General features: G+C 39.0%; 1 protein-coding gene and 1 long non-coding RNA gene across 4 annotated transcripts in view; both read right to left on the bottom strand.

Annotated features, from left to right (window-relative positions):
- Window positions 1-22,900, bottom strand: part of dpp6a (dipeptidyl-peptidase 6a) — a 246,464-nt gene that overhangs the window by 112,965 nt on the left and 110,599 nt on the right. Inside the window, exons 1-5 of one of the 3 annotated variants that reach the window (XM_056738231.1) lie at window positions 13,767-13,938; window positions 13,620-13,665; window positions 12,545-12,631; window positions 12,320-12,415; window positions 12,102-12,229 (exon numbers count right to left, since the gene is read on the bottom strand). The exons of 1 other annotated variant lie outside the window; for it this stretch is intronic. In XM_056738231.1, coding sequence (XP_056594209.1) covers window positions 12,102-12,229; window positions 12,320-12,415; window positions 12,545-12,626 — 306 coding nt within the window. In that variant the 5' untranslated portion in view covers window positions 12,627-12,631; window positions 13,620-13,665; window positions 13,767-13,938. Of the gene's footprint in view, window positions 1-3,083; window positions 3,438-12,101; window positions 12,230-12,319; window positions 12,416-12,544; window positions 12,632-13,619; window positions 13,666-13,766; window positions 13,939-22,900 lie in introns of those variants that run through there. One more of the 3 variants, XM_056738232.1, reaches the window with a different exon arrangement.
- On the bottom strand, window positions 10,713-12,072 carry LOC130413199 (uncharacterized). Its single transcript, XR_008905463.1, has 4 exons — window positions 11,882-12,072; window positions 11,716-11,809; window positions 11,285-11,639; window positions 10,713-11,174 (listed from the first exon to the last, which is right to left on the bottom strand). It is a non-coding gene; the product is annotated as an uncharacterized LOC130413199 (long non-coding RNA).

The following is a 22,900-nucleotide window of genomic DNA, read 5'->3' as shown; positions in this document are numbered from 1 at the left end:
CGTTCTCCAAAGTAGAAAAAATTGTGATTGTTCAATCTGTGAAAAACTGGACAGCAAAATCTTTTAGAGGTGGTAATCTAAAAAGGTGTATATTCACAAAACAAGTCTCCATGAGTGTGGCATGGAAATGATCATACCATACTATACCACAGTGTAATCTACTGTAGAGTAAATGTTTTGCTGTAACTTAAAACCTTTAGTGTGATGCTCCTCGGCTAAGTATCAAGGCATCTAGGCCAGCTTGTGTTTGCAATTCAAATAAAAAAGACTTAAACTCTACTGACTTAAATCCTTCTGGACACCAGCACCATTTCTTTATGCTTATAAACTGATAAGACATTTTGCAAAGATTTAGAAAAATCCCTTTGCCATCTAAAGAGATGCTCTGTTATGATATTTTTCAGTTTTTCCATTTGCCATTTGCACCACACCCACTGGCAGTAGGCATTTGTCTCACGAGGGATGGTGATTTTGAGCTATAGTGGGTCAGGGACTCCTCATGCTTTGTGTGTGTGAATCTACACTGTTGAACCTGTGCACATATACATTTATATTATATGTGTTTTTGTGTTAACATGTAGTGTTTTTATAGTGTCTGTTATTGCTTTGCTCTGCAGAAGAAGTGTGTGCCTGTTCCCAGCGTATAGATCACTGCAATCTGGCATAGAACACTGGATAATTGAATCCATCATTTGAATGACACTTCTGCAGATGTGTAATTTAAATATTTGTTTGTGTTCACATAGAGAGCCTCTGTTAGTGCGTACAACCTCTCAAAGGCATTATGTGCAGGTGTATCACAAAGATTATACAATAAATCTATCCATTAGTCTGTTCAATTACATGTTTATTATCATTTTTTGCCTTCCGTTCCAACACATCTGCTTAAAATTATGTTATAGAAGTGGATTGCTCATGACCTCAAGCAGCTGCAATATGCCTACACTACTGTATTATTAGGAAATCATGTGATTTGATAAAACCAACCATTGCCCATACAATTATCATTTTAATATCTGACATTACAGCATTACAATGAAAACATGCATAATGGTCTTTTAGTTACTGTCATGTTTCTGTCTGTAATTATTGAAATTTAAATCAGACAAGCCTGCAGTCAAGTCAACTACACATATTTATATTAAACATCAAATTATTTTCCTCCTTGCAATGACAGAAGGTTGAGCAGAGTTAAAAACAGAAGGAAAATGTGACAACAGGTTTACAGCAAGACTTATTCCTGCTAATAGATAATTTCTCGAGTTGGCACTTGGATTTTACAGCAAGTCTTCACAATGTAAACGTTAACCTTCTACTTAGCACTACCTTGAGGCGTATGACTGAAAATAATATTTCAAAAGTGATGATACCAGATTATTTCCAGAAAAAAAGGTTTTGGAATAATAGCTGGGAACAAGTGTTGGGCAATAACAAAAACTCGAAAACAAACTCAGCATGGAGAGAGAAGAGTATGCATTCTGTAGCTGAATATATTATCATTCTTTGAGTTTATTTCTGTCAAAGGCAAGAACATTGTTGTGCGTTGTCGATCATGTGGAGGTAAGCAAAACCCTCTCTCCTGCGAATCGGAGCGCAATGAGTCAACTTCTACTGTCGAGTGCCAGGCTGGTTTTAGCAAACATGTTATGTTTTGTCAGACAAGTTTTTGCTGCTCTAACGCTGTTACATTTTTAATATGACAAAAAAATCATAGAAATATGCAGAAGCACTAGAAAAAAGAAACTAAGGACAGACTTTTTACATTATGGAGTATGCAGGTTTAGAAATACTACAGTTATATGAAAATGTTTTAAGGTAAAACACTGACCCCGACACAACCCTTTTTTTCTCAAACCATTATAATTTATGCCTCGAATATGTCACTGTCTAGTTTTCAAGCCATTACATTGCAGGTGTCAATTAATGCAAGTAGCTAAAATGGGTAAGTGACGGCGCTGTCAACTGTCCCTGTGGTAGAGCTCTACAGCAGCTAGGTGACCTCCCACCACTTAATCGCTGTCAAAGTAAACACCCCTTTACTCAGAGAACAAAGAAAAGACATTACTGTGTCAGCATGTTAAAGCAATGTATGTGGGCATGCTCAAATACGTCCTATAAAGCCTTAGTATTGAATATTTAAATATTTGGCAGAAATGTGTAGGGCAGCTGCATCAGCTCCACAGAGTCTCACAAAAATGTAATGCTGCATGTTAATGTATCCTCTTGCAAATCTTTCCGATTGAATTAATTATTGCATTTAGATGTGTGGATGATGTGGAGTGAACAGAAGGTCTCTGCTTTTCACTGTCAAAGTTTGCCTACACTTGACGTGTTCACATGCCCTCTCGCTGCCGTCTCTTGTGGGAGCACCCACCTTTCACATTGCTTTTTTTGGACTTCACTTTGTTCCTGTCAGTATTGCCTGTGGCTGTTTCTGTACCTACTTCCACTGCTCCTCTCCATTGAAATCAAGGACAGAGATTTCAGTAGCTTCGGTCAAGTCAGTCGAGACATGTAAGGAGATTTACACTTTCTTGTTCACAAGGGCAAAGAAAGAGTTAACCATTGCCAAGAATATACCTAATGTGTTTGGAAATTTTGATAATAAAAACAGTTACACAGTTGGTCAACTAAAATATTTGTATTATTATTATGTACATTGTTTCATATGACAAGAAGTTCTGAAACAATAATACAAATATAAGAAAATTTTCATATGAAAACTTATTCTAATTTATCATCTAACAAATATAGTTAACAAATATTGCAACAATTGTGGCTATTTCTAAATATAATATACAGCAAAAGCTTTTATTAATATACCTTAATTTATTGCTGGCAGATAACTTTCAACTACTATTAATGCACTAGTAGGTGCACTTAATCATCACTGATAAAACAAATATCATGGATTAATTACAAGTATTGTGGTCTTATTGCTGGTGCTTATGAAAACATTTCAGTAATGCGACATTTAAAGTGCTTTTGGGTAAGTTTTATAAACAATTTTATCAATATAAAGTATCGATCAATATTGCAACATTTTGTTATGTGTTGATTTAAAAAATAAATGACTCCAGTACCTGTTCCTGCTGATGAGCTGATTTGGTCGATGTATTTGATTCCTTTGCTGTGGTCATGGTGATAAATTACCACATACAGAGAGAGACGGTCAGTTTATGAAGAGAGACTGCTGGTGAGACACGCAGAAGAGAAGATGCTGAGGGGAAAACGGCAGAAATGCGGCAAAATCCCAGAGAGAGGCGAGATTTAATCTTTTTGAGTTGATCTTCGGAGGATTAATGCGCCTCCGCTGCTAAATTACAGAGAGAGAAACGGTCGCGGAGAAACACCGATGATTGCCCGCTAAATGCCACCGGTCGACTGCAAGACTGGTGCGGGAGTGTATTTCTTATCCTCCTTCACGCGCTTGCCGCCTTTTTCATCCCCGCCTGCGAGAACTACGCGCACACACGCGCGCGCTAGCCGCCTTTTCACAGTCTGCCTCACTCATAGAAAACAGAAGAGACTGCAAGTGTGTGCGCGGTCTTGATCATATACTAATGATAACTGTTAACGTGTACACAAACTTTTTTAGGACAAAGGTTTAAAAATGGTTATTTAAAATCCTTTTAACCATTGCATAAATGTCACAGCATTGGCTTCAGGTCTTGGAAATCCTTGTGTAAATATCATATTGCCACTTTCCGTTTATGGAAATTAACCACAGTGATAATACTTTATGATAAAAAAGTGTGAAGTAAAACGATGGTTGATTAATAGTTAAGGTCCTGTTCTGGAAAAAGTTTGGCTATATACTCTTCATTATTCAAACTTGTCATAAGTTTTTAAAGTGTGTTTCAGATCACAAATCAGTAAAAACGTCCTATAATATATATAATATTCAATAGCAAATTGTAATAAAAAAAACCCGAAGGAATTACAAATGACTGGAAAACTCATTGAAATTCAACTGGCAATAAGTGAACTGCTGAATGATGAATGAGACTGTAACCACAAATGTGGGAGCATTTAGACTGCATGTGGTGATATTACATTTAATATGAACTCTTTCTTGTTCTTTTTTTGAAGAATTGTTTCTAACAGGGACGTAAGATGTTTTTTACCTCCGTAATTGATGATTTTATTGTCGTCCGAATCCAGATGTCTGTGTTTTTGTCCACCACCCGTGGAAAAATCCCCGGCCAAATTACCTACTGTGTCCAAGGTCGTGCTGTAATTTAATTGCCGTCCAATTCCACATCTCTGCGTTTAGAACAGGTGTTATATCCAAAATATGTTTTGTAAATCCGCTCTGACCACTTAAAAGCACCGCATTGTGTTGCTCTTTTGAAGGTTCAGGGATTATAGTGTCTGATGCATTGAAAATATCGTAAAAGGCAGCAGAAAAAGCACAACATGACTCACATAACGTTTTATCACAAACACCTGCAGCGCTTCTGCGAACAGAAAAACAGTTCACAGACTGCAGAAAGTGCATCCTTTCGGCTTTCCTTATTTTACAAAAGGACATTGTGTTGTGGTTATCGTGGATCTACGTAAAACAATGTGACACTTTACAGCTTCAAATGATATATGAAATATATGGCTGTGTGTCTGTATAATGACCAGATTATAGTTTAATACGAATGAGCCAGGGCTAGATCAACATAAGGGCTAGGTCGAGCCGACGCCCCATGTCCCGCGGAAGGAGGGGGACCTTGATTGGCAGGACGAAGTGGGAGCTGTCCTTACCTCATACAGGTGGTTGATTATTATTGGAAAATGTTCCTGACTGATATAATTCACTATCTTATCAAAATCGCTTAAAGAGTAAGTAACATATGATTTTTAAGGTCTGTCTTTGGTTTATGGACTGTCAAACAACAAGTTTATGTATATAGAAGACACTATTGTGTCGTACTAATAGGTAGTTATTCTTACCTTACTTCTTGACTGACACTCAAATGATTCGTTCTGCGATTCATCTGTCTAATCCCCTCCTATCCGCTAGCCTAGTGCCATGTAATTGGTCAGATGGTGTACTCTGTTGTGATTGGTCAAACGAATTTCAGCATGTGCCACAAACGCAACGCCTATCATCATTACAGCGGGTCTGCTGTGATTGGTCAAACGCGTACATCATGTGTCGCAAATGGATTGCACACAATCATTACTGGATTACGGTTTACAGATGGTTGGATATTATATACAGTGTATAGATAGAGATGGCAGGGATTTTACCTTACCACTTTGAGCCCGAGTCTGATGAAGAAACATCCAAAGACGATAGTAGATAATAGATAGACGATAATAGATTGAACATTTAAATTAGCTGAGTTCATAGCTAGATAAACAAACTGTAATACCCCAGAAATAATGGGACATGTTAACGTTAGCCTTATATGCATTAGCTAAACACAGACATAAGATACACAACTATTTCTTTAAGTTATGACAAAAATAAATAGTCACACTTACAAGTTGTTATTCGATGGAGAAAACAGGTCCAAATAACATTGCTATTGCCCCCTCTTTCAACGATATTCGTTTGACATATCCTGCAGTGAACGCTCCAAGATTATTGAAGTGATCTTTGATGAAATGATGCACCCACATTAAAACCCTGAGGTTATACTCCTTTGTAACCATTGTTTCCTCAGAAGTTCTTCCTTTGGTAGTTTAAATGACCCAGACTTAGATTCACAACGTAGAACATAGGTTCTAATGAGACGCATCAAGAACGAGCGACAGCGTTTAAGGGAGGAGAGTGAAGTTTCGCGCCAGTCCCAGCAAAATGAAGGTGGCGGTCAGATATGCAGCGGTTAGAGACTCAGACTAGGTCACGTCACATTTGCATGATTCAGAGTCGACTCCATTTTTTACATGACACTAACTTCGTCATTCATTCACCTTCGGACTTACAACTTGGCAGGCTGCTTACTTGCAAACACAGCAACATAGCAGACTTCATGAAATGTAATTTTCATGATCTAATGTTACTTACTCTTTAACAATTTGCACCATCACGAAGCGTCCATTTGTGCTATGCCTTTGCATGTCGAGAATATGAAGTAGGCCTATTCATGGTTTTCAAAAAAGTGATAGTGTTGCGCAAAAAGGAGAAATAAAGTTGAAAGGGAAAAACCTGAGGCTAATCTTACAACTATTTTCCAAAAATAACTACTTCTGTTCCTTTTGGACAAAACATCAATGCCTGAGGAAATTCCCGAGTGCAGCGGCAAAACACATTTAGCATCACCCACCATCGCAGATCAATGTGCTTTACATGTTAAAGTTGAATAAGCAGCAGCAGTAGGTTATTGTTCTTATAAACAACCAGTTAGAAAGCAAGGGTATTATGAATGTTTACTTTAACCCTTTAGATGAAAACGACAGTAATAGTCCAGTGCCTGCTCTGACATCATACAGCACATCTGATCGCATAACAAATGCGAGGGAGAGAAGAGCACTGCTCCTCAAAGTCTTGTTTGCAGTCAAATCAAATACATATACCGTACATAATAATTGTAATAAACAATGTAGAAGACACTGTGGCATGGCAATAAAATAAAGGGGGTCCCTTGGGTTTGCAATTGCCCCATGCAGGGCCCAATGTGTTCTTAATCCGGCCCTGGAAAATGGATGTTAACGTGATCGCGTAGATGCATCACGCGAGCACACACAACATAGCCTATACACAAACAAGTTCACATAAATTATAGCTAACTATTTCACTACACAGAGAGGCAGATGATAAGAACAGAATGGAGACAAGACGCATGAAAACATGCGATAATGGCATTAAAAAATACAGATTTTGACTATAAAATTATGCAAATTGTCATGTGACTGAGCACGTGAGAAGTGCATTTTCCAGGTTTGCAGGATTACAAACTCTCTTTCAAATTCATTTTTACAGACGTCCTCACAGAGAGACAATTACCATCCGAATATGGCTTAAGATGATAATGTCGATGACACATGTTCACATACCTTGTAGAATCTTAATATTCCTGACCAAACCAACTGCTGTCAATTTTCAGAGACAAGTTGTACAGTCAAAACATTTTGAATCCAACTGATATTGTCTAATTTGGACCAATGCCGATAGGCTACCTTTTCTATACACCCTTCTAAATGTTAATTAATTCTCTCTTTATTCTCCTCAAGGTCTCTGCTGTTCTGCTTCTTGAACATGCTCTGCCTCCTCTGTTAATTAAGGCCAAGGCAAAGTGTGTGTGTGTGTGTTTATACCGGGCAAATTATTCTGGAATCCCCATAGGCATCAGTACATCAGGGGTCATGCAATTCCAAAACCAAAACTCAAATTAAGGGTGTGCTTACTTCTTTCAAGCATGGAGCTTTGAGTTCAGTTTTTAGAAACGTGGAGGGAAAGTGTCACTTTGTGCCTGCCGAGTGTTCTCTTAATGAACACACATAAGGGGCTTTATCATTATCGCCCGCTGGTGAAAGACAAGAGGGAAGGCCACGTGTGCCTGAACGCATACTGAGCAACACAAACTCAATGGTCTGTCCATCACCATTAAGAAAAGGTTGGTAGTGGACAGTTTAATAGCAGGAGCTCAATGTCAATACAGTGTCCTTCTCAGCGTATGTATTTTAAATGGACCTTGAGAACAAGCACACAAAATGTTGTCATTCTAGTTGAATGACTTGCAGTCTTAAAGTTTGGAGACTCAATCTAAGCACACAAATCCAACAACATTTTGCCACCCGAGTTCTGCTCTACTACTTGTCCTTCAAATCAGCTCTTGGTTTTCATCATGGTTTTCATCAGCCCTGTGATGGGTGAAATGAAAGATCTCTTCTTAGCAAATCAATCACCTCCAAGCTAATAACATTAGTTTTGGTCACAGTTGCCAGCAGCATGCACTAGCTGAAGGATACAGCCTCTCTGCTAGCCATATAATAGATGTTATTGAACTGCGTAGGGCCCGAGCGGTGTACACACAACCTGATTGGTAATACTGACAAATAACTGTTGCGAAAATGATAGATGACCTTGGCTAACTGGTCTCTTTAAATACACATTTGTAAGATTTACTCTCTTACAAAAGCAGCCGATATGGAAGTATTTCTTAACCTAATTATAAGAACTCCAGTGCCTGGAGTGGCTGGCACTGTTACGAACACCTTAAAGGAGTGTTACTTTGAAAAGTACTGCTACCCATTTATGGTGTGTTGGAGATGGTGGTCTAGTGGGTTAAACCACTGAACTACTAAGGCAAAAGGTTGCTGGTTCGATCCCAGCAGCCACCACCAGTGTGTCCTTGAGCAAGACACTTTACTCCATGTTGCTCCAGGGTTATTGTCCCTGTGAAAAGTGCACTGTAAGTCACTTTGGATAAAAGCGTCTGCCAAATGACTAAATGTAAATGTAAATGTGTGTTGATTTGTAAAGACCATCATAATTTATCTTTTTTACAGACCTGGTAACAGGGATCAAGTACTAACAATCCACTCATATTTACAAAATATTAATGCGAAAGAAAACCAAAACAGGCAGTCATTGTGATTGTCTTGACATTGTATTCTGTAACTCTCTAATAAACTGCTTTGTTCTGTACCGCCAAATTGTTTATCTGAATTTGTACAGAAAGGTTTCATAAAGGGGTTCTCATTGGCCTGGCCCGAAGTTAACTTCCAGTCTGTCGATCGGTCTGGCTAGTGGCTAATAATAAAACTATTTCTATTTTATTTTAATTTATTTTAAGTTATATTGATATTTCTTGTATAATTGTATTTAATTGTATTAAATAAACAATTTGTTGAATTTAATTGTGTATATTAATATATCACATAATCTTTGTCGCAATTAAGTGACCGTTCTTCTACTGGTAACCCAAAATAATGCTAGCTACACATAGTTTTAACTTGCAAGCTATTGTAATTTACCTATGCACTTATTATCCGAAACTCTATTTTTTGTGATTGTAATTTGTGATTGTAATTACCGGAATGTAATTTTGGGCCAGAAAAGCGTACATGTGTGCAGTAATATTTATTTATGTTGTTTGTTGTAGAATAGTACCGTCACTATAAATAGGTTATATTTTGGAAAATTACATTTGACATAAACATACAGAAAGCTAATGTTAGCAGCATTTACCCGTCGTCTATGTTTGCGCATTGGGTTTATTTGCGTCTGTAGCACTTTATTTTTGTAGAAGATTTTGTTTCTCTGACAAAAACACAACTCAGATGGTAGCATCCTTCAGTTTTTTTTAATGTTTTAAAATGCTGCACTGTTGGCCGGCTTACATCACCTTTGGGTTCCAAATGCTGGCGTGATTGCAACTGGGAAAATGGCCTGAGGGAAAACGAAGATTGCAAAAAAAACGTTCTCTACTGGTTCCAGATCTTCGTTCCTAAAACTATCTGGTGGGAAAGCGGCTTTTTGAAACCCTTTTTTGTAATGATTTCTTTCTCTTTGTGATAATTATTGCATCACAGGGTTAATGTATATGTCCCAATCAAAAACCGTGCATTACCCCGACAGTTTTTTCAGCACTGCAGATATTCTCTATGGCAGTTACTTCAGAATAGTTAAACACGAGGGAGAACAAGCATCATAGCTTTAGTATGTGAAGGGTGAGGAGTTAAGTAGTTAAGTTGAGTAAATGTCTGAAAGCTCTTACGGTGAGCTCTGATTAATTCCCTCAGCTATATGATTTTGAAAGCCTGTGTGCTGTTCACCGGGAATTCATCAGCAGAGATGTCATACAACAACAGTACAAATAAACAATTAGATTATACCCCTGGGAAAAGAAATTCTAGTTGTAATCGTTATCTCTTTTTGAGAAAACTTTCAACATTAGGTGAAACAGGCGATGGGGAAATCCAGCAAAAGTTTAACCAAAAAACTTGGCCTTTTCTTCTTTGCAGCTGCTGAGGAGCAGCAGACTGAGCGGTAATCCAGGCTTTGTGCTAAGATAGTACTGTCATTCCTTTGTTGGCTCTTAAATATAGGATTTTAATTGAGGTTTTTAAAGAACTGGCCTTGAGAAATCCCACGCCTAAATCCAACCAAAACTCAAGGGCCTTTCAGATAAAGGCAAATCTGCTGTTGATTTGAAAGTTTATTTTGCCTCTCAGCGAACTCACAGTCATCCTTCATAAAACCAAACCAAAGAAAAAGTGAATAGGGAGAAAATGTTTTCAGAAGAAGTTTTGATCTTTAGACATTTCTTCCAAACATGCACAGCAAAAACAGCAGTGTACATTTTACTCAAATTGAGTCAAATTCAACACTCAAAAAATGTACATATGACTCCCTCCGTTTTGGAGTTAAAGTAACATTTTTGAAAGTGTTAAATATGTACATTACTTTCAGAATAGATTTGTACACCGACAGAGTTTATTTGTACACCCAACAGAAGTATATGTATATCCTGCCACAGTGTTATATTTTCCCACTAGTGTTAAAATGTACACCCTTGTTAGATTAAATAGACACCAGCAAAGTGTTAATATGAATGACTACATATGAATTATTAATTTTAATTAATTAAAATGTATGAAATTTTCTGACTAATATATACACAATGATGAAACAAAGATATATAGAAATGTTTTTTTTATTCCTGATATATGAATTTTTTAAAGTTTGTTTTAAAGAACATGGATCATTTCAGAAATTCAAGACATGTATTCAACACATTGCAATGTTCCATTCAAAACATTTGAAAGCATAACTTCTCTGTTTTCTGACATCAGGAATAAGTGCAAGAATCAGTAAATAAACAGTATATATGTACGATTATTGCAATATAAATTTTAGAATGTGCCAGTTTGCAAACAAAGAAGCGAAACTTTTTAATCTAGTTTAAAAGTTAAGCTCGTAGGTCCTTAACCCTAGGGGTTTCACATACTATACCAAGATCTATCTTGTAGATAGTTGTCTGGATGAATGAATACATTGCACTTAAAGACACGCTAAAGACAAAGTATGCTTTAAAAAGTTCATCAAAGGCAGAAAGTGAATCCTCGTCTTGTCTGTTACCCTGGGCATCTGAAAGCGGGCTGTTCAGATGCAATGTCGAAGTAAGCGTTGTTGCTTCTGCAATGATCTTTGGCTTTAGACTATCCCATTGTTCAAGAAGTCTGGAGGCTGTTTCTGTTCCAAATTGGATGTCAAAATCTTGAAGTATCTGCAACAAATATGAATTCACATTACTGAACAATACAGATCCTAGACACCACAGTTTTTCACATGAGCTAAATTTTCTCCTCTCGTTTGGCCTCATCAACTGTATCTTACCAATCTCTTAGTGTCGAGAAATCTGGGAAAAACTGAAAGCACTATATTGGACTTCGCTGCATCATGAATAAGGAGCTGTCTGTGCTTGAATCTTGTCAAGAATCAGGTCCTTCTCTGCACAATGATTCATGAAATATATCGCTTCTTTGCATTGGTCACCCGCCAACTGCAGTTCCAAATGGTTGCAGGTTTCTCTATGAGCGGTTGGTCCTCCACTGCCCTCAATGTCTGAAGTTCCGCTTGACCTAGCATCCTTCTTACTGTGGTGTCCGGCGTGGTGTTCGCTTTGCCGAGAAACTGTTTTGAATCGCCAAGATATGTATCCTTGGTTGCTCTTAGGGTCATAAAAATGCTCCTTTATATAAAAACAAACAAAATTGAAGATCAAATAAACCTTTTTACTAGTCTTAACAATGAATACAAGTACTTACATATCCAGTTCTTGAGTATGGATCCTTAAGGGATGGGAACAGTGTTACAATTCCCAAAGCACAACGAGTCTTTGTTTCTTTAGAAGGGACATGGCTTTGAAAAGAACAATAACAATATTCAAACATGAATTGATCTACTAAGTATGATTTATGAAACTGTGCTTACCCTTCTTTGTCGGTAATGTGCGCAACAACAATGTTAAGTGTCGCCTTGTTGAGTCTGTGAGTTTTCCATGATCTCTATATTCAGCCAAAATCGCAGGTCCTCCTGCCTTTTCCTCTACAATGTCTCTAACATACTATAATGACAAACATTGTGTTCTGCAATGTGCTCATATTTTAACAAAGTCAATAACTGCTATACAATCCAGCTAGTACATTTTCACCTGTTTTGCATCAAAATCTCCACCAAGACAATGTCTCTTGGAGCTTGGTCCAGCACTGTCATCCGTCTCAGACAACACTGAAAGAGTGTCAGTTTGTGGGCTACAGGAAGAATCAAGGACTGCGCATTCTGGAAACAAAATTAATATAAACTTTAAACATATATACAAAAGTGATTTCCTTAAATCCATTTGCATGTTCGTATATCACAGACACCTGCCTGAATCTTTGTCAACAACTCTCCATAGGATATCATGTGATCTCTCCTCCAGCAAGTCAGTGAATACATCTTCATCTCCCTCCACACCAGTGTCGTCTTGTAATATAAGACCTTTGTCACTTATTGAAAATTTCTTCTTAACTATGGTTAACACAGCAACTGATAAAACGCACACATTTTCAATAACCAAGAGTATGACAATTTTATTTTATTTAAATTACATACCATGAGTCATTAAACTGGTGTAATCTCCTCCATCTACTTTTATTAGTTCCTTTTTACCTCCATACAGTGCACTGAACAGCATTGTTACTATTGAAAAAAAAACATGTAATAAAAATGTAACAATGCTTAAAATAGTTTGAAATAGTTTCACTTTCAAAGTTACACTGTTGATTGCCTCACAGCAGGATCAGTTTCCATAGAAGTACACCAATTATAAAGCGACGTGTGCTAAGGAGGCGGGACTAATTGCAGAGAACGAAACTTAACCAATTTGTGTACCATGAACCGCGCTATTTTTACGGTTGAAAAAGATTTTTAATTTCAATAAAGTGGATACTGTAGAAATACATTTTGAATAAATATTTTAAAAAATGAAACTTAAACTGAGGTATTCTGCATGAAAAACATATCTGTTATCATCTCGAGACGGCGCGTTTTTGACCAAATACATGAAAAGGAAGGCACGTTTCTAACCACACGCATAGTTTATTTTTATACCATTACAAAACTCACGTTGCGAATTAAACAATTAAACCCGTATCAACGTATCAATATTTCGCAAAGTTTGCAACCAATGGTGGCCTATGCATGAATCATGCATTCACAACATAAAACGTTAGTTTAACGAAAATAATAAAATGCATATTTATATCCAAGTTATGCAAGGTAATAATCCACGCGTGCAGATTCACTATGCTTTCCTGTTTGCATAACGTTGAAAGAGCTTATATTATGCGGATGCATCAATTTGCAAGCGCCGCTAGTCAGAGGGACTTAACTCAAGTCTTTTCAAACAAATATCGCAAAGAAGGAACAGCGTTGCTACTTTAATACATTTACAAAACAAGCAGTATGAGAATAAAAGTGTAGAATTAAAACAGTGCATGGGGTTGATAAAACATATACAACGTCATTTATTAACCTCTAAAGGTCTTTCGGAAATGTACGCAATGTGTAAAACCACTAATGTAATACTAATGCATTTGCAACATAAAGTTTATCAAAAAATAATAAAATACGGGTAACTTTTTATATTATGCAATGTTTGAAGCTAATGTTAATTCATTTGTCTTACCTTCTGCACGTGGTGCTCAGAATTCAGTCAGCTTCTTTACAAAAACCTTTAAAACAAACGTTTTTGTTTTAATAAACAGAATTACACACCATATATTCTATTTTGTTTATCACACAATTTATTAAAAGATTATCCGAACGTAGCTACCTTTGAACTGCGGACTCTTCTCCACGTGGTTTTCCAATTGAAGAGCCGTTGAGGATTGTGGGAAATGCACTGCTTACAGAGTTAAAAGTTTTACTTTGCAAATTAACTCCTTTTTTAGATGCAGTTTTACACTTGAAGATTCAAATGTACTCCGGGTTTAACACTGGGCAACACCAATAAATGTACACCATAAATTTAACTCCAGTGAATTTGCTGTGTGTCAATACATGAGCTTATTGATTTGATTAAAGAAATATAATGGGATGAAAGAGGTAGGCCTATTAAGTTACATATCAATGAAACCCAAGTGTTTATTTTGTTTTACGATATGTTCAAATACAGTAAAGAGAATAAAATAGTCTAATATAGTTTCTTCATGTTCATTTATTAAACATTTTGCTGGTGTGTTGAAATGCTGGTTGGTTGAAGAGATGTGGATGTTCTCATCAGAAATAAAACATTTGAGCCATTTCTAAAAGAATCAAGGCTGAAAACCAAAGGCTGAAAAAGGTTGAGATATAATTGTTGTTAGTCTTCATGTGAATGTACCTCTATCCACTCACAGTTATGAAGACAAAGTGGAGATAAGGTGTTTACTGACACACTCGTCTATAGGGAAAATGAAGTTTAAAATGGCTTTCCAAATCATATTCCTCGCTGGTCCTACAAAAAGCTCCACACCGTTTCGAGGTGCCAAAGCAATCGCTCACTGTTACATAAGCTATAATGTCAAAGTCTTCAGCTTAGCAAACCACCAGTAGAAAGATTACCCAGGAGACTCGCAAGCTGTGCGTCGAGCAGATTTCAGTACAATATGAACCCCAGTCATTCCCCAGCCCTTTTAGTGTTTGTGGAGTAAATGTTTTAGGTAATTTTTTTTCACATTTGGAGGGTCCTGAGAATGATACATTCTTACCAACAGCATCCAACACAATCTCATTTACTCTACAAGGTTGCTAGTTAATATGAATGTGTGCAAGCTTATAAGTAGGACAGTGGTATAAAGGGGGGGCACCTGACCTTCAAGGGTTCCTCAAGATGACAAATATTTAAAAAATCTGGAAAATGTGCACTAAAATACTTTAACAAACAAGATATTTGGAGAAATTTGGAGATATTTAGTTTTAGTTAATGTCAAGGTCTAAAACATTTTATTGGGTAGAACTGTTTTGTGAGTGGGAGGGACCTTTGAATATTGTTGAATAGAATGCGGGGCCTTGGAGTCAGAAAGGATTAGAACGTCTGGTTTAAGAGCCTTATTCTTTCTTATGAATCGTTAATTTTGTGTAATACACACAGCACAAACATTCAAAATCTCGACCTGATCAGGTGAAACCATTCTAACATCTTGAGAACAGTAATGTTTAAAATTTCTTGAATGAATGATTGCATAAAATCTGAGTTCTGTTGCTACCTGGTCATGTCATCTTGTGATCTCTACAGATCAGTCAGGTTTTTCATCATACTATGCTATAATAACCTATTTACTCTATATAATAAAAGTTTTTAACGCATGCATACTAAGCTAGCATTTACACACAAATACAGTCCGTGTGTTGGGACTGATCTCAGTTCAACACAGTGCTTCACACTCCAGCGTTGTGGCAAATAGGCACATCAGTCCTGTGAGCACCAAGCCGTGAAGTCTGCCAAATGGGAGTCGCTGTATCGTCCAGCAAAGAAGCAGTACACTGATGTGTGTGTGTGATACAGACAAAATCAGGAAAGAGTGCATATCCACCTATGAGAACGGAGTCTGTGTGTTTGTTTCCAGTTGACACATACATATGTCGTTGTGTGAGGTTAGGCTATTTGGTCTGGTGTCAGACCTCTTCTCCCGCTAGTCATTAGAAAGACCTTTAATGACCTTACATGAGGCTAATGAAACCATGACAAGTAGCCATCTCTCCACTGAAATTAGTCACTCTTAGAAATGGAAAAAGGTTTGATATGATTTCAGAATAGTCATCTCTTCATTAAAGTGTTGTTGCCATGACAACTAAGTGCATATGCAGCAGTGCATGCCCTGAGCGAGAGCGACGCATTTGTGTGTGAGCGTATTGTTCATTTCTGTTCTTGTTTGGCTGGATTTGGTTCAGGGCCCATTTAACAGCATCATGAACATTTTGAGCTCTGACTAAAACATGTCAATATCTTGGTGAAAGCAGTTATAACAAAGTCTCAGCCAGGGTAATTATCTGGAAAAGTATGTTTAAGGCTTTGCATTCAGTTAAAACACATAGATTGTCATGAAAACTGAACGTATATTTTGCATTATAAAACGAACAGTTCTGGTCCTTGATTCTGATTGAGTTCTAAGACGTTATAAAATATATAATATATATTTATATATAAGCTGTAATGGCTAAATAAATAGATATTAAAATTATAGCCTATTGTCTAGACAATATAATTTTATTCACATTATTTTATGAAACCTTACTACGCATATGGATTAACTGTTTTATAAAAGCAATAAGCCCCCCGAGGCAGTGGGTTACAGTGCATTATATAACAGTTTAGGGGTTTATAGGCACTGCTTCTTGGGGATTATTGTATTATTATTAGATGGACAATTAATATTATCCCAAACTATTGACTTTAGAGACAACAAGATACTTTATCATGCACCCTGAGATAGGGGTATAGATGGCTACATTAGACACACAGGCCTGGTTTGTTGATCAGTCTGGCAAACGATAAAACTATTAATATTCATTTATATTAGTGAGATAATTGTATGAAATAAACAAATTTGTTAAATGGGATTGTGTAACTTTATCACATTTAATTATGCTGAAGCAATGATTCTACTTCTGGTAACCTAAAATGCTTGCCTATTGTCTAGACATACTTTTAATTTGCTAGCTAGTGTAATTTATTTGCAATTTCTTTTGTTTGTTCACAGAAATAATCAACAGGGAGTCTATTCTTTGCTTATGTGTACCGCATGTTAAATTTGGGCCATAAAAGCGTGCATGCGCAGGAATCTTTGTTTTCGTTGTTACTTTGAAACTGTCTATAGGCCACTCATTAGGGTTGAAGTAAAAATCACATGCCCACCAAACACAGTCAGACAAGCAATTCATTTAAACTGAACCATTGTATATGGCCAGTAGGTCTTACAGCACACAATAGGTGCCTCAATTTAAACCTTCCCATTTCTGCAGTATGAATGTAACAGCTCTTTTGGACGGTTTCAGCAGTGTTTAATGGACAGCTCCCACACACTAATGAGAGCACTCGAGCACTGCTGCACGAAAAGCCCTGTAGTGTGTTTCAGCACTGATAAAAGCAAAGCTCCCAAAATACCACGGTGTACTTGGGCCGATGCCACATGGACTGATGCCAGCCAACTATAACACTCAACATTTTGGAGCTTTCAGATTGCCATCGTCATCGTTCTCGTCAGTAAGTGCAAATTGTCTAAGTTTGTGCAATTTCTTCGGTATTCGTGTAGAGCTGCTGGCTCAAACTATGAAGATAATGTGAATATGACTAATCTATATAACAATGGTGAACTGCATCAACTTGAACACTTTCCCTTAAAGAAACAGTTCACCCAAAGGTAAAAATGCACAGACTCTAATATGGCTCCAAAACTGTATTCGGCTCTTTTCTGAGGTATAACAAAACAGAAATCTACACAGTCCTCTTTACCATACAAATTGTACAGTTAAAAAGCTGTCCATTTGACTTGAGTACCATTTTCAAGTATGTCTAATGTATCCCTCTATAAATCGATCCAACTGTAAAGTGCTAGTGAAAGATATTCTCCCTCTAGTCTCGTACTGTAGATCAGGAAGTTATCGCCGAAACGTAGGAACGGCCGGTGTTGAGGGAGGATCGAGACATGAAAGTAAGCGTCCTTCAGGTCGATTGCCAAGAACCAATCCTGACACCTGATGCATGTCAGGATGTGCCTCTGCGTGATCATCCTGAACGGCAGCTTGTGAAGGTGCTGAACATCTTGGCTTGAGGGACGAACTCGATGCCTGTTTCGCCAGAAGGGTGGCGACCTCTGCCCGAAGTATAGAGGCTTTCCTGCCTCTGACAGAGGTGGAGAGGATGCCCCGAACTTGGGAGGGTTCCTGGCGAACTGTATCGAGTAGCCAAGACTGACCGTCCTCAGTAGCCACCGAGTCAGTGTGGGCAGCTCTCAAGCTCCCAGGGACTGAACAGGGGGACAACGGGGACGGCCTTTTTTACCATTCCCACGGGGGGTGGTTCATCGGCTGGCGGAGCTAACCACGTCTCGAGGGGGGTACCCCGGAGGGAAGGTTGGCTCCGCGGTCTTACCTGCCTGGCAGAACAGCTGCACGCACTGTCGGTTTGAGAGTGGTGGCTGCTGTTGTGTGTGTTCGACCTCCCACCTCGCCAAGACGTGAGGTCAGATTGCCGAGCACAGTCCAGTCGAGTATGGGATCGGCTGCAAAGTACACCCGGGGAGAATGGAAAAACTTTCTTTGTGAGTAAGTGGGCGCCAGGCCCTGAAAATGGCACGGCTTTGGTGACGAGGCAGGAACCGTCCTGTACCGACCGATCAGAGACGTGGCTGTGAAGGTCAGGCCCCATGTTGTTCTCCCTGGGTTCTTCCCATCAGTGTCACTTCTTGCGAGAAGGTTGCTGACGGGATGGAGGTTTTCCCCTCGACTTCTGCTTCCGGGTTGCCGCCTGTGCTGGGGGCACAGGGACCGGAGCCGATGTCGAAGGGGTCCTGGGCTGCTGGAAAGCAGACTTCGCGCGAGATCTCGGAGGCCTTACCCTCGGCGGCTTTAACATCGTGGAGCTCTCTTAACGCCTTGGCCTGGTGGACCTGGAGAATGCCCATGGCGTGAAGAGAGGAGGCAGCCTGGTCCACTGCAGCATAAGCCTTCGACACCAGTGATGCCAAAGTCTTACACGCTTTGGACGGTAGGTGTGGCCGATTCCTCCAGGTGGCAGCCGTCTGCGGGCACAGGTGCACCGCAATTGCATGTTTACCTGGGGGATATCGACGTAGCCTTTGGCTGACCCACCATCGAGGGAAGTAAGGGAGCTGGAGCTGGTTTGACTGGAGCGAGCCATGAGGGGAGCGCTCCACGTCTTACACAGCTCCTCATCCACCTCCGGGAAGAATGGCACCGGGGGTGGGCCCAGTTTGGCATTGCGCCCCGACCCCAGGAACCACGTATCCAGCCGCGAGTGATGGGGAGGAGGCAGTGCTCTGCACTGCAACCCAATACTCATGGCTGCCCGGGTTAGCAGGGCTGACATCTCCACCTCTGCTTCCTCCTGAGCTCGATCCCCCTTGGGGGGAAGCTCAGAGTCTTCAGGGTCAGATGCCAGCAAGTCTCCCTCCGATGCTGCGAGTGACTTCTCATCCTAGTCACGCATCGTTTCCGAATGCGTGCCTGAGGATCCGGTAGTTTGCTACCGCCGGTTGGGGAATGGTCAGAAGAGCGAGTCGGGGTGTGAATGAGATGTGTCAACGAAAGCTGCTTCAGCAAGCTGGACGCCCAGACACCAGATGCAGCTATCGTGTCCGTCCCCCACCTCAATGAGGGTGCCGCACCCAAGAGAACAGCGGGACATGCTGCGCAGGAGAATGCTCAGAATGCTCAGACTTTTTAGAAAAATCTCTAACACCTCTGGAACCGCCGAGGCGCCCAGGGGAAGGGCACTGCAGGTTGGGACGATCCGTTTCTCTACGTATTAGATCCGGCAATGTAGAAGAAGAATTCGATGAATTTGTTTTGTTCGTAGTCATGAGCGAAGGCTCTGAAGAACAAAAGGTAAATGAATGCTGCACGCCGTCTTCCTTTTATGCCGGATATCCGGTGGCGGATACCGGCATGCAAATTTCACTAGGCAAATTTCATAGGCCTCTTCTATTGTAGTCAGAGTTGATTGGTTTTCAAGGGCGAACCCCATCTGTCGGGTCGACACAACGTTGAGAGACCGACAAAAAGGGAAGCTTACTTCTTAGATCAGACTGCTTCGTGTTGTTTCCAGGTAAGTGTGCCTTTTGCATCAGACGTTTTGCCAACGGTCCGTGGGCGTGACGTCTGAGTCTGAACCTATTCTTCCCCTATGCTGTCCAATGTCATTCTTCATCAAACTGACACAAATGGTAATTGGCACTAAAGGTGTGAGACCCGGTGCAACACATCTGAAAGCATTTTGTTTACACGTCTAACATGAGCATTAATGAATATGAGTATGAACATTCCAAGCAAATATTGACTTTAATTCTGCTCTGTTCTTCATAGTCAAACAAATTACAATGTTTTTCCTTGAGCTTGACGATCCAAGTTGTCAAAGACAGCATATCCAACAGCTATTTGTATTTTATAGAAAGTCAGACAGTCAGGGGTGAATGAAAACAATATCCTGACTGAATTTTAATTTCTGGGTGAACAATGTTCAGTGGTAAATCCTTACATGTATTTGACCTTCCCCTGGGAAATTTATAACAGAACTATAAACAGTAATGGTATTTTCTTCCATTTAAAATTGTAGACACCGAAAATAAACACATACACAAACTGTAAATAAGATCAGACTTTGTCGAAAATCAAGTTACTCACCAGCTGTTTTAGAAACTAACCGCGTAAGGCAACACAAAGGTGAAAATATTTGAATTAAGCCTCTGCAACAACATTCTTACTCACCCCTGGAAGAAAAGTTATTGTTCAATAATAAGCATGTCATTATGTAAAAGAAAAGTGCTAGTGTATGCTGTCTGTGCATTTACACACACATACATCTGAGCCTCTAATGAATTGTCTTTCTCCCCCCTCTCTCTCCCTCTTTTGGATCAGAGAAGCGCCAGAGACAGGACACCTTATTTGTGTTCATACACAAACACTCATTTCCCTTCTTTTGCCAGCCGTGCCATCAAACACAATTAGTTCTGCCATCTTCATTCAAGACTCTGGCCTGTTATTGTCGTTCACAGGCAATGAAGAACACAAATGAGCATATTACAGCACTGCTAATCTCTCCCTTAGTGCAGAAAGGTCTTCTTATTGCCAGATCATGTTAGCAAACCACTCAACGATGGACAACAATTTGTGCCAGCAAATGAGATATTTATAAAGTGCTGCAGTGATGACAGAAATATTTTGTGGATGAATGTGTGATGAGTTTAATGTACCAGACAACGTCTTTAGTCACTTTTAGCAACTTGTTAGCCATCGTCTATAAAACAAAAGGGATACTTCACCCAAAAATAAAATTTCTGTCATCATTTACTCACCTTCGAGTTGTTCCAAATCTGTATACATTTCTTTGATCTGATATGGAAGAATGCTTATCAGAAAGATTTATTGACTACCGTGTTAGAATACAATGGTAGTCAAAAGTTCCCCAGAACTGTTTGCTATACTACATTCTTCAAAATGTCTTCTTCTTGTGTTAACCACGTGCTCAAATAAAAAGGAAGTAGTAAAATACTAACTCCTTTTCTATATTTTGGCTTATAAAAATATACATCATGACTGCTGGACTTTAAATGTCAGCATCATACATATGATATTAGGAACACAAAATCAAGTCTAAGATTTGCATTTCTGTGGAAGCTGTTCTTGGTTCTGTCATGTAAAAAATGTTATGTTAGTATGTAATGTTAATTTTGACTTTTAAGTTCGTGGTAATAAGACATACCTCATCACAAGTCCAAGGAATCATGACAGGTATGAATCCAAAATTGCTGGATTATCGTATCAAATGTCAGCTTCCCATAGACCCTGCCTTTAAATCTTTCCTGTCACATTAAAATCTGCTACTCCTGTTCAAGCAAAAACAGATACACAATGTCAAGTTGAGATCAGTGGCGGAGACATAGGGCTAGTTGGGGTGGCAATCGCCACCCCAGACGAAGTCCTTGCCACCCCTGTTGCCACCCCGCTGAAAACATTACACTGTTAGATTTTTACTAACATTTCCCAAATCTCCCAGCGGATGTGAATGCATCCTTACGCAGCACGCACAAGCGTGCAGCCGCAGCGTGCTGTTGCTGCTACACTTTTCATTGGTTAAGCTGACACGCAGCACTTTCGTGACGTGCTCCAATCGGCTCCAAAACAACACCGACAGCTCACGGGATCGATGAAGAGCATGTTGCTGGTATGTACGGCTTTTATTGGTATTAAATTAAACGAAGTAGTGTTTAAACGGGAAGTAAGGGAGACGTTGCACTTTAGTGCTTAGCATTAATACTTCATGAGCATTACTAGTCGTAAAACTGGCTGACTAATACTGTCACGCCTGCGTGAATATGCTTAAAACATGTCGTTAGCAAATGTTCAGCAACAATCACAGACATTAGGTAGGCTAATTTCTATTTTCTTTAGCGGAAGCAATATAAATAGTTTTTAAATCAATAAACTCCCTTTTAAATCAATATGTTGTGTCAAATTATTTATTTATTTGGTAGGTAGCCATGTAATAAGCGGGATCATGTATAGCGAGGTGGTTGTTATAGCGAATACAAGCCCCGCTTCACGCCGGGCTCCTAAACAGCCTGTCGGTGTTGTATTCGCTATGACAACCGCCACGCTATACATTATCCCTTACTTAACATAACATGTCTAGATGTCTTTAAGCAATTTTCCTTGTGTTGTCAAATAGGCTAGACCTCAATATACTCAGATTTTGTCGTCATGTATTACTTTAGTAGTTGTATTATTAGTAACGGTGTACTCATGGTAAATAATAACTACCAAATTGTTCCAAATTATGGTTTCTTCATGAGGTGTGTAAAACATTTTGCTTCATCTCACCAGAACCGCAGAATTATGCTGTTCTGAATCTGAATGTTTGTATTTGTGAACTTGGTGGTGCCATACCATGGGTAGATGCAGGTTATACCTGGTACAACTATTGAAGTTTATCATTAGAGTCAGTGTTAAAGGGCTCTATGTTTTTTTTTGTATTGTTGTTCTACTATTATTCTTGTAGTACATGTTTGAATGTGTACAACTGCCTACTCCTGCCTTGTTTTGACATGTCCAAGTTTACCTCAGTTTTTTCTCTTGGACTTGATTAGTCCAAGGAGCACTTTGAATACTTATTGTTCTATTTTTGCTGTATACTTAATACATATATAATTGTGTACATTATGGAAAATAAACAACTTTAATTTAATCTAT

Source organism: Triplophysa dalaica, chromosome 23 (genome assembly GCF_015846415.1).
Source record: "Triplophysa dalaica isolate WHDGS20190420 chromosome 23, ASM1584641v1, whole genome shotgun sequence".
NCBI classification, from domain to species: Eukaryota; Metazoa; Chordata; class Actinopteri; order Cypriniformes; family Nemacheilidae; genus Triplophysa; species Triplophysa dalaica.
Note: the sequence above shows the minus strand (reverse complement) of the source record. Positions and strands in the feature narration are given on the sequence as shown.